Source organism: Hypanus sabinus, chromosome 20 (assembly GCF_030144855.1).
Source record: "Hypanus sabinus isolate sHypSab1 chromosome 20, sHypSab1.hap1, whole genome shotgun sequence".
NCBI classification, from domain to species: domain Eukaryota; kingdom Metazoa; phylum Chordata; class Chondrichthyes; order Myliobatiformes; family Dasyatidae; genus Hypanus; species Hypanus sabinus.
Genome location: NC_082725.1, coordinates 22,561,834 through 22,574,864, shown reverse-complemented (window position 1 = coordinate 22,574,864; position 13,031 = coordinate 22,561,834). Strand labels below are relative to the sequence as shown.

Genomic DNA, 13,031 nt, shown 5'->3' with positions numbered 1-13,031 from the left:
GAAGATTTCTTGTACAAGTTCACCTTTCAGCCAATTTTGGACATGCATGAAATCTCCAAAAATGGTTGGAGGGTTAATTTGTACAAGAAATAGCTAATTAATTATTTTCACAGATTCAGAGAAATTCTTCAAACCACATCATTCTATTAAGAATGGAAGACATCAATTTTGCAGTTTTCCCACTCTCCAGAACTCCACAGGAAACAGTATATTATGTAGTTTCTCTGATAATTCCAATGATTTTCATTGGGATGTTGGGAAAACTACTCTGGAATTTGAAGGACGAAATCTCCAAATCTACAGAACAGACATGGGTGATACGCTTTGTACCTCAGGTGATAAATTTGATTTTAACACTTATCCAACACAGAGTTGTCAGCAAACGGAGTGAGTGTCAGAGGAGGTGCTGGAGGCAAGACCAGTCACAATACTTGAGAGGCACCTGGACAGGTACTTGAGTGAGACGAACACGAGTATTGAATGCAGACAAGTGGAATTCATATAGATAGGCAAGGTTGCTGGTATCGATGCGATGAGACAAAGCTCCTTTTCTGTCCTCTATGACTTTATCACTTTTAACTGGCCCTCTTGAGAGACATACAGCAGCCTGTCCATGTAATTTCCTGGAAGGAGAGAGCAGCCTGACCCATTCCATTGTGTGAAAGTATACACTTGCCAGGCCAAATTGCCTGTATTGAGAAGTATATCACCATTATAACTCTGCACAAAGAAAATGCTTCTGTTCACCAGGTATCGTGTCCTTAGATTCTACTCTTTCTAGTCTTTATTCTTCATTTTACAAAAGGAATATTAGGAAACATCATTGTGATTCTAATAGTTTATTGTCATGTCTATTCTAACAGAAATGTAATTTTTTGAACAGGATCAAATTTATTGAGTTCTTCACACTATAAAGCTGTTATCCTTACCTCAGACCATTTATCTTGCATTAACCTGATGGAAGGTTGAAAGATGGCAGATAAGACAGCATTCCTATGATCCCTGAGGCACAAAGGCATACCAAACAATAAATATAAGTTTCATGGGGATAGCTTGTTAATCATTTGTCTTTTCAGTGTTTGTTTTGCCCTCTTGTGAAAGGGGCTGGGAGAAAGAGACAACAATAACTGCTTGATTCTTTCCTATTCAATATTATTTTTCAGATAACACAGCAGGGATTCTCACCAGGAGAGGAGGATTTAGCCGTCAAGAAATGAACACCTACCTTCTGCCAGTTTTCATTTCTGACAAGGAACATCCTATTCAGAGCAGCACCAATACCCTTCTGATTCGAGTGTGTGCCTGTGATAGTGATGGCACCATGCAGTCCTGCAATACTGAAGCTATAATCCTTCCTCCTGGGCTCAGCACTGGAGCCCTCATCGCCATTCTGCTGTGCATCATTATTCTGCTCGGTGAGTTATTTTTTTAATCAGTCACAATTTCATTTCAATTTATTGTCTGGTTCTGCCCATCATCATGAACCAGTAGGGTACATTTGCAAGAGAATACTGAAGAACAGTGCTGAATGTCTGAACTGACAATGTTGACTGACAAAGGGCAGTCAACTTAGCAAAATTTATTTGACCACCTGAGGTATACAGAGTGCTGCTGAAAATGTCAGGGGAAGATTAAAGAAAGGTTGACATGTGACAAACCATGTCTAGGCATTTTTCCATTCAACATCACCTAACTAACTGAAAGCAAGAAGATTATGGGAGGGCAATGGTTGGCTATTAATTTTACAAACAGTATTGTAAATGTAATTACAAGCTTTCTTCTCATCAGGAAATGAAGTGAAAATAAAGAATGTAGGAAATCTCCCTAAAATGCTGCTGTTGCATAGTAACAAGAAGGTACATTGAGTTTTTAACTTAACATTTTCCTGTCATAAGGAAAATTAGATTATACTTATTACACATTACAGCATGGAGCACACAACTGAATGGCTTGTTACAAGAATCATCCTTTGTAATAATGATCAGGGAGGCACAGGGAGAATCTGTAATTACCGATGGGTACCTTTGGCTCAACGGAAGAACACATAAACTTACATACCAAATATCTGTGTGTACACCTACGACGTTCTCCTGACATTCCATGAACAGTCAAACAATGGAAACCATAATAGCAGTTAAAAAGACGTTCTGGCTGCTGGCTGCGTCTTCCTCATGGTCCTTTTCGGAACCTCCATATGTTTGTGGGCCACCTTACATCCATGATGGTGAACGTCCTGCGGAGTCATTGTTACCTTGTATGGGAAAACTTTCGCTTTTATACTCAATCTTTACCAATTCAAACATTGCATTCCAGTGTCACTGGCTGTAGGCCATGTGCCTGACCTTTGAAACCTTTTTATTGGCTCTGCTCCAGTCCAACATCCGCTTGCTGCCCTCTTCCCAGCAAGTGATAATCGGTAATTTATGGCTTAGCTCTCAGTCAGCCACCAGCTTGAATCGTGCAAAACAGACACAGACCCCAGCAGTCAAAACCCTGCATGTTATATCCAACCAAAGAACACCTCACAAATAAGTTATTTGCAAATGATCTCTAGTCCCACAGATTACCTGAGGCATCATTGTGTCTACTTTAAAACACTGATCAAGCCAAGTGACTTTAGCTCACAAAATGGAGAACACAGTCTCTTCATAAAATGGCAGCCTCCATCTCCTGCCTTATGGCAAAGACAAAGGCAATTGATCTGTCTGCTTCCACTGTCATTGGTTCATTTGAATTCACTCACTTGTAGACTGCAGTTCTTTCCGGTCAACAGCGTATACACCATACAACATGTTCCACTGGAGTTTGCCCTCATCTTTCCCTAGTCTTCCTGGGTATCTGTTCCTCAATGTCCGGGAAGCCATTGGTGGGTGGTGGGAGGAGGGGCAGTAGTATAATCCCATCAGAATGCTTGCACCTTTTTATTAAGTTCTACCATTAGACACAGTGCATGAGCCCTTCACTTTAGCCCCTCTGAGTGCAGCTGTGATATTGTCCTTCCACCTCCTTCTCCGTCTTTTCTAAATCATTGAAATCCTGGAACATTAAGCTTTCTTTCCTGTCCCCTTATCAACCAGGTTTGTTATGGCCACATGCAGGGAACAATATCCTTGTGCGCAGTTTTGCTAGAACTGTTGGGGGTGGGGGGGTGGTTTAAACTAATCTGGCAGGGTGATGAGAAACTGAGTGATAGGGCCAGTTGGGATACAAGCATATAGTGAGACTGTCAGGACAGACAGGCAGGTGATAGGGCAAAATTGCTGTCAGTGGGATGAGTTGCAGTGTAACGGGGGACAAAATCAAAAAGGGTGACGAATACAGAACCAAAGGTGTTATATTTGAATGCATGAAGTATACAGAATAAGGTGGATGATCTTGTAGCACAATTAGAGATTGGAAGGTATGACATTGTGGGCATCACTGAGTTGGGGCTGAAAGAAAATTCTAGCTGGGAGCTTAACATTCAACGATACGGATTGTATCAACAGGACAGACAGGAAGTAAGAGGGGGAGGTGTGGCTCTTGGTAAAAACTGAAATCAAATCATTAGAAAGAGGTGACATAGGATCGGCAATTGTAGAGGTAGTAATGGGGGATATAGAAATGGCGGACAAACTGAATAAGTATTTTGCATCAATCTTCACCAGCAGTATGCTGGACGTTTGAGGGTATCAGGGGGCAGAAGTAAGAGCAGTTGGGGAAGGTGCTTGGAATGTTGAAGTCTGAAGATAGGAAAGTCACCTGGACCAGACGGACTACACCACAGTGTTCTAAAAGAGGTGGCTGAAGAGATTGTGGAGAAGTTAGTGATGACTTTTCAAGAATCACTAGGTTCTGGCATGGTTCTGGAGGACTGCAAAATTGCAAATGTCACTCTTCAAGAAGGGAGGGAGGCAGAAGAAAGAAAGTTATAGGCCAGTTAAACTGACCTCAGTTGGTGTTGGAGTCGATTGTTCAGGATGAGATGTTGAGCTACTTGGAAGACTCCGCCAAAGTCTGCATTGTTTCCTTAAGAGAAAATCTTGCCTGAAAAATCTGTTGGAATTCTTTCAGGAAATAGCAAGTAGGATAGACAATTGAGAGTTGGTGGATGTCGTGTAGTTGGATTTTCAGAAGCCCTCTAACAAGGTGCCACACAAGTGGCTGCTTAGCAAGATTAGAGTCCATGGTATCACAGGAAAGATACTAACGTGGATAGAGCTTTGGCTGGTTGGCAGGAGGCAAAGAGTGGGAATGGAGGGAGCCTTTTCCGATTGGCTACTGGTGATTAGTGGTGTTCCACGGGGGTTGGTGTTGGAACGGATTCTTATTACGTTGTATGTCAATGGTTTGGATGACGGATTGATGGCTTTGTGGCCAAGTTTGCAGATAATACAAAGATAGGTGAAGGGTCAGGTAGTGTTGAGGAAGCAGTGAAGCTGCAGCAGGACTTACACAGATTAGGAGAATGAGCAAAGACTTAGCAAATGGAGTAGAGAGTCGGAAAGTGTACGGTCATGCACTTTGGTAGAAGGAAAAAAGTATACATTATTTTCTAAATGAGGAGAAAATTTTAAAAATCAAAGGTGTAAAGGAACTTGGAATCCAAGTGCAGAATTTCCTAAAGATTATCCTTCAGGTTGAGTCAGTGGTGTGCAAGGCAAAGGCGACATTAGCATTCATTTCAGAAGGACTAGAATATAAAAGCAAGAGTATAATACTCGGGCTTTATAAGGCGCTGGTCAGGAGTTTTAGGCCCCTTATCTACGAAAGATTGTGCTGACAATGGAGTGGATTCAAAGAACGTTCACAAAAATGATTTTGGGAATGAAAAGCTTATCATATGAGAGCATTTGGTCTCATATGCTCTCTGGGTCTGCACTCACTGGATTTTAGAAAAATGAGAGGGATCTCATTGAAACCTATCAAATGTTGAAAGGCCTAGATAGAGTGGATATGGAGAGAATGTTTCCTATAGTTGGGGAGTCCAGGACCAGCGGGGATAACCTCAGAATAGAGAGCTATATATTTAGAATGAAGATGAAGAGGGACTTCTTCCACCAGAGGGTGGTATATCTGTGGAATTCATTGCCACAGCAGGTTGTGGGAGCCAGGTCATTGGCTGTATTTAAGGAGGAGGTTGTTAGATTCTTGATAAGTCTGGATATGAAAGGTTACAGGGAAAAGGCAGGAGACTGGGGTTGAGAGGGAAGTGGATCAGCCATGATCAAATGGCAGAGCAGGCTTGATGGGCTGAATGGCCTAATTCTCCTAGGTCTAAAAAACATCATTGTACCATCTATTATGTTCTAGGTTGATAACCTTTTCCATAATACTCTTAACTTTAAAATACACACACACTTCAACCTGTCTATCCCATAATCTTACTCCTACCTGTTCTTACTGGTCATGACATCTATTTTCCTTCAATCCTTCCACTTCCTGATCTGGTGCACTGGTTGCCGTCCCCTGGCAAACTACTTTAAACCCTTTTGAGTAGAACTAGTGAACTTCCCGGCCAAGAAGTTGAAGTCACTCCTGTACAAGTCATCCCTACCCCAGAAGAGGTTCCAAAGATCTAAGAATCTGAAACCCTGCTCAGCCACCTGTTCTGTCTTAGCGCTCACTATCATGTGACAGCAGAAATACTCCAGAAATGTCTACCTTTCAGGTCCTGCTCTTTGGTTTCTTTCCTAGCTCCCTATACTCACTGCGCAGGACATCGTTGCACTTTCTACCTAAGTCATTGGTTTCAATATTATTCCTCCTTCCCCTCTCCCTCACTCCCCTCCCCGTCCTCCTCCTCCTCTCGCTGTCTTCCTCACTCCCCTCCTCCTTCCCTCTCTCTCCTCCCCCTCTGCCTCATATTATCCTATTCCACAGCCTTTTTCCACATGCAGGTTTTATAAACGGAACTAATCCTATTTTCTGATTTTCAGTTATTGTGGTGCTCTTTGCTGCCATGCGAAAGCAGAGGAAAAAGGAACCTCTTATCATTTCCAAAGAGGACATCCGAGACAACATCGTCAGCTACAACGATGAGGGTGGTGGCGAGGAAGACACCCAAGCCTTCGACATCAGCACACTGCGGAATCCTGAGGTTATCGAAGATACACAGTTACGGAGGGATATCAAACCCGAGAACTTCCTTCTACCTCGGCCAAACCCCCCAATACCAGACAACACCGATGTCAGAGATTTCATCAATCAGAGGCTAAAGGAGAATGATACAGATCCCAGTGCCCCTCCTTATGATTCTCTAGCAACATACGCCTATGAAGGAAATGGTTCCATAGCAGAATCGCTCAGCTCCTTGGAATCAGTTACCACAGAGACAGATCAAGATTATGATTACTTGAGTGACTGGGGACCTAGGTTCAAAAAACTGTCAGACATGTATGGCGGAGATGACAGTGACAGGGACTCTTAGCGACAAAAATCATTCCCTTCAGTTCAGCTTTCGACAGAACAGAGTATTGCTGTGTAAACATGCGGGCCAGTACTTTCTCCAAAATCTATCTCACTAAAACATTTATTGTGTACTGTTGAACTTTTATTCCATATATTCATGGCTTCAGAATGGTTCCAGTGTGAAAAGTGTGTAACTTTTGCTTCATTTAATGAGCATTCCCAAGAAGGCAACTCTATGAGAATTTATACTTTAACTCTATGCCTACACGACCCACTGTTGCACTAGTGGAGACACATGTTATATTGATCATTTTGTTTCTAAAATAGAAATAATTCACAGGTATTATTGTCTACACAGAAGAATAGAAAATGTAATAAAATAGGGATGTGCGCAGAACAAGATCTTAACAGCCAGGGGTAGATTTGGATGGTTTGGAGGATTCAGGTTGGAGGCAGGCATTAGACATGATCATTGATTCTTGTTTTCTGGGTTCAAAACTGACTTTTGCCTCTCATCTCTGGTCCCAAATTACATGGAAACCATTCATAGGAGTAGCAGGCAAGCAAAAAATATCAACTCGATTGGGAAACCCAATAAAATGTGCAACAAACCAACAAGCACTTTCCTAAGAAATGAAAGATTATGTGTGTACCACTGAACAAGACTTGGTCTAATAAAAGGCCCGGGATCTATCCCAGGTTCACAGTCTTAGACCTGCAAACCTGCTGGCCAGCACATCCCTTTGGTGAATTTAGTGAATTAGATGTTTGAGCTGAACGTGTGGTCAAGTCAACTGTTTTCTTTCACAATGTACTGTACTGTAATTTAGATTCAATATACACTGATGTATACATATTGTATGCAGAGCTGTATTATGTAGTGTGGATGTAAATCACTACAGGTGCATCTTAAAACTAAGTTAATTGGCTGGATGTAGTTGACAGTTTGAAGTGCAGCAGATCTGAGCTGCAAATTTAACCTAACGACATAAGGTTCCCATTTAGTTTACTACCTAAAACGTTCACCTCCTGTTGCAAAACTAAGAATCGGGTCAGAATTGCAGATTCCCAAGGAAGCACCAATGATTCAACTTGAGCACGCTTACCTGTGGACTGGAGGAGACATCTTTCATTGAATGCTCCACTCCTAACGGCCAATGTAAAGTTAGTCTGAACGGGCCCTTTCGTTGGACTTGTCACCATAAATCGTCACAGCGGCATCTTCTCAAAGGCCAGCAAAATTATCCAATAAATTCACTCCATCTTCGTTACTGCAAAACCTAAGCAGCACTCTGGTGTTTACAAAGCATCATTAAATGGAGTTCTGTCAAAAGGGGATTCAATAAATATAATTTAAATTCTTTAAAACCATTTATCCTGTTTGCAACATCCATCAGATAAGTGGATGATGATGTAAATCTCATCTTTGATACAAGGGGAACAGAAGCCCAAGTGACCCTTTGCTGAAATTTAGATTTTTTTTTGCAATTTGAGATTGTGGTGATGGACAGACCACAGAAGACATTTCAGACCACTTGCTGTTTCAGAAGGAACCACTCACAGTTCGGAAATTTGCCAAGCCTTTGCCAAGCTTACAGCTTTGCATTGGCCCTGCCTTTGTATTGTGTAAGATTGACATTTGATTGAGGGATAGAAAGAGGGAAGAACTGCGGTTACCTTTAAGGGCAAGTCCACAGGAGCTCTGACTCCCAAACTAACCAAACCTTTAAGGATGCAATATAAATTTATAAAATCTCTTTTTCACTTTGAATTAGCCTGGTGCCTAAATTGGGAAATGTTGATCAAGGAACCAAACCAACATCTCCTGGCTGATTTGCACCTAACAAAACTGAAATGTCACCAGGTTTTCATTAAGATGCATAAGTGCTCACATTCTGTGAGCGTGTTCTGGAGGTTTTCCTTGCCAGTGCAAATGATAAGATGGTTCAGTTGGAACCACTTGGAAATGTAACTGGCGATTTTCTGAAGTGAACATTCAAAAAATTAATTTATTATTCTGCATTCGAAACATAATAGAATTTCAGGGGATTACTGCAGAAAAAAATAATGATTTTTTTTCCCATGGAGACAAAATATAACCGTGGAAATTGAACTTGATGAGATTATTAATGGGATGTGGAAATGTTAGGCATATTTCAAATGTCATTTCAATGTGGACCCAAAGATCCATTGTTTCTGTTCACATTGTTTCAATTTAATGTTCCAGATTTCTAGTAACTAGAATTTAAAGGTACACACCTTGTTAATGTACTGCACTTTTGTGAAAGGATTCCTACGATATTATGATTTTACTTAATCTATGTAAATCTGAAAGATAAGGCTTCTCTTCTGCAATATCACTGCCAGCTTCTTTGACTCAGTCTTAGGTTGAACATTTTGGGCTTTTGTGCAAGATAAAACCGATGGACAAGAATCTAGAGTCTACTTTGACAGAAATGATACACAAAAAAAGCAGCTTCAAGAAATCCCATAATTGAAATCAGAGTTGAACAATGGGTACCCAATACTTGTGTCCAGTCTGAGAATTATATCAGCTCTACTGAAGCCCAGATCCTCAACCTCCAACCAAGAGAAGGAAACTCAAACACGACTCAGAGGCACTCAGCAGAATCTCTATCAGCAAGTTCCCAAGGCAAAATATTTCATGTCTACCAAAGGAAAATTACCCAGGGGACCGAGAGATATAATTAGGGGTTAGCCATTAAGAAACCATCCTTACACAAGGTGGGGGATTGTAGTGGATGGAATAAAAGAAACGGGGGAAAAAAAACCCTACCAACTGTCCAGTAGGCATGCTGTTTACATATTTTATGCTAAAATAGTTCATAAATATTCAAATTGGATTCATTGACCAATTACACTCTAGGAACATTTTGATCAACTAACTGAGGTAATTGAGATTACATACATTCTGGATCCATTTGTTCTATTTCAATCATACATAAAGAAACATTTTTTAAGTTGAGTGTTACTTTAAAATCCATAACTGTACTCATTGTCCAGTTTGGATTAGCTTAGACAATCTTAACAAATAATTAACATTTTGGCTCATGAAATTTTGAGAGACTTTTTTTTTGTTTCACTTGGGCACTGAATATTTTAAATCTATTCAGTCAAAAACAGAATAATCCAATAAGAGTATTTTAAATCTTCTGGCACTTGAAAAAAAATCAATTTCTTTCCATCAATTTAGCATCCATTATGAAGAGATTATGCGAAGAGAAGTTGATGTCCGGCTGTGGAAATTATTAGACCACAAGAACATAAAAAAGGAGCAGAATTAGGCTATTTGACCAATCGAGTCTGCTCCACTATTTTATCATGGCTGATCCATTATTTCTCTCAGCCCCAGTCTGCTGCCTTTCCCCCATATTCCTTCATGCCTGACCAATCAATTTGTTATCCTAACAAATGCGTAGTAATGTTATGATTTCACTCACTTTAGGTGCCATAGAATTCAATTATTTAACCAATGTGAAGACTTACCTATATAATCTAACATGCTTAAGAAACAACACAGGTGTAAGACCCAAATCACCAACTGGTTTGAGGCTAAATGGGCCAGTGAGTAATAGAAGTGAGGAAGGTTATTTTGAAAAGTCATCAACCTGTAATATTAACTCTACTCCTCCCTCCAAAGATGCTACCCATGCTGCTAAATATTTGCAGCATTTTCTGTTTCTATTACTCAACTTAAGGTTAAAGTGAAATACCAAAGGACATCTGTATTACAAAGTACGTCAGTTGGGCAGAAAAAAAATCCTTGGCCTTTTGCTTCAAGCATACAAAATAGAGGTGGTCCCAAGATTTGGTTCCTTTGATTTCAATTCAAAACAAGATTACCCACATGCATCATAACATCATGTGCATTTAGAGCGAGTGATGGATCAAGGATCTCTACCCCAGTTTCCCAGGATGGGAGATAAATGAGGGGAGGGGGAATGACAGTAACTTCTCATATGCTACATCTTCATCTTCTATATATTCATTTTTGCATGATTAACTCCTATCCGTTTTAAATCTTAAACTCAAGTTTTTTTTTAAATCACTAACCCAGTCAGATGTCTTTTGATAGTATTGACCTGCCAGTTTAAATAACGTTGTGGCTATTAATATTAATGTGAAATATTTCAATGTGGCTGGGCCAGTTTGTACAACTGAAAATAGCTAATGCCAATGAAGGATCCTTGCTTATGTTTCTGATTGATACCTGCTTTTTTTATGATTTCAAGATCTGCAAAAATAGTCACTGTTAGCAGCATCTGTATGTTTAGCAAACGGAAGAAAATCTGAGTCATTTTCTTTTGCTAAGTAACATTTTGTACCAGGATTATTTATATGATACTATTCAATAAAATGTTTTTATGTATGGATACAGCCTTGGCAAATCTTCGATTAATTTACTGTAAATGTGGTTTTAATCTTATCTCCGTACGAGAAGACTGTACATTGCCTAGGGTGAGGTTTAACTTTCATGCTACACTGTGGTAATTAGCCATTTTTATCATCTCAGAAATGGAGGCTAATTAGAAAGGTGGCTAAAAGGTGTTGCAGATGAATTCTAAACATCTACAGTCTTCAGATGAAGTTTTAGTAGTACAGTACAGAGAGATTGAAAGGAATAGCAGTAGCTTAGAAGTGTGCAGATGTGACAGTCAATCCTTTTTCAATGTGTGTTCATTTCTATTGCTCTCTGCTGGGATTACGTCAAAGATAGAGTCCATGGGATATCTTACCTCCAGCTGTTTGACAGTTAAATAAAATGCTTTTTGAGCTTTTTTTTCAAATAAGTAGATAACGAGCAAAAAAAATACACAGAGAGATCATATACAGGGCTGTCCATTAATGCACTGAATTGAATTAGGATGACAATGACCGACTTCAGCTGCAGACTCATTCTTCAAACCTCTAAACTTTGTTCCCTTCATCGTAACTCCTAATCCCAATACTCCATCCTGAAATTTCTAAACAGGACTCAGCATCGTTTTCTCTGACAATTACCTTTGAGATGTTTTGCAAAGGAAACACAACCTGTTGATATTCCCTCTATGTACTACATATAACAGAATTTTCAAAGCATGAATACATTTCAGTTTTGTTCGACTGTAATGCCATGGGAATTATCCTCCAGATGGAATAGAGGGAACATTAATCTGCACAAAAGCAGTTTTCAGTTCAAATAAATTATTCCATTTCTCCCATTAAATATCCTTCATACTAAACTCTGCCTAATTATTTCATAATACTCTGCAACTCAATTAAATCTCCACAATCTTGTCCTGGTTTGGAGGCTTGCATGCCTCAATGACACAAAGAGCTATGCTGGCTGGAGTTGGGGTCATATGCTTTGGCTCTTGGTAGGGTCACCCATACCGAACAGGTCAAAGAGTAGAGGTCAGGCAAAGTAGTCCACCAGTCCCCCAGGTTTGGGGGTCATTTGAGGGCTAACAATCCCATCTGGTCAAACAAATCTGTTATGGAAAGAGCAATGAAGAATCCTTCTACAGCTGTGTGCAAGGACAGGCAGAGATTGAGAACCTACATTGTTGCCCTGAACACTAGCTGAGTAATGAGCAGTAAATATACCAGTGAATTAAATTTCCCTTCAGCTTACCAGTGAGGGCCAGCATACTAAACACCTTCCTCACCACCCTTTCTACTTGAGGTGCCGTGAACTATGCACTTACAATCCAAGAACCTCTGAGCTATGCACACACCCCAGGGCCCGACCAATCACTGTACATGTCATTCACTGGTTAGATCTCCTAAAATGCAATATCTCACATTTGCTAATCTTCAGACCACATACCTAGTTGATTAAGATGCCCTAGTAACTTTTTTTCTAAACTTCTACACTGTTTACCATACCAATTATTTTATCATAATGCAGTCCAATTGATCATAGTTTGCTGTTTTTTTATTATCTCCTGATGTAATTGATCCTTTTTTTCTCTCAACATTGGCACATCATATTCTTCAATTAACTCCTCTTATAGCCTATTCTGTTTCAATGAAAACAACAAAATACCTGCTCCCAGCCCATGTCTGTTAAATAATTTATTATACAGAGAACACAGATTTATGGATAGATTTATGGAGAGGAGTTGAGGAAATACATTTTCACCCCATAGTTGATGGTGTCTGAAATTCGCTGCTCAAGAGGTTGTCAACATCATTATACTTCAAAAGAACTTAGATATGTACTTGTAAAGATATGAACAGAAGACTATGACTGGCAAGTGTGATTTGGCTGAATTGCTCTTATGCAATCAGCATGGATTCAAAATGTAAAATAACCTCCTTCTGAGTCGTTTTCTATGATTCTATAATAAATTCACTCTGTGCTATCTTCAATCCAATCACAACTTCCATACAATATGGCCACTAGAAATGTACCCTATACAGAAGCTGTGGCCAAATTTATATTGTATAACCATATAATAATTACAGCGCGGAAACAGGCCATCTCGGCCCTTCTAGTCTGTGCCGAATGCTTACTCTCACCTAGTGCCACCTACCCGCACTCAGCCCATAACCCTCCATTCCTTTCCTGTCCATATACCGATCCAATTTTACTTTAAATGACAATATCGAACCTGCCTCTACCACTTCTACTGGAG

At 40.0% G+C, this 13,031-nt stretch overlaps 1 protein-coding gene across 8 annotated transcripts in view; it reads left to right on the top strand.

The window, feature by feature from the left end:
* The window catches only part of LOC132378373 (cadherin-6-like), a 191,116-nt gene extending 180,332 nt beyond the window's left edge, over positions 1–10,784 (top strand). For 7 of the 8 annotated variants that reach the window (XM_059945238.1, XM_059945244.1, XM_059945240.1 and 4 more), the window contains exons 11-12: positions 1,164–1,415; positions 5,919–10,784. In XM_059945238.1, coding sequence (XP_059801221.1) covers positions 1,164–1,415; positions 5,919–6,409 — 743 coding nt within the window. In that variant the 3' untranslated portion in view covers positions 6,410–10,784. Of the gene's footprint in view, positions 1–1,163; positions 1,416–1,788; positions 1,857–5,918 lie in introns of all 8 variants that reach the window. The other variant, XM_059945245.1, reaches the window with a different exon arrangement.
* Positions 10,785–13,031: the final 2,247 nt, after the last annotated feature.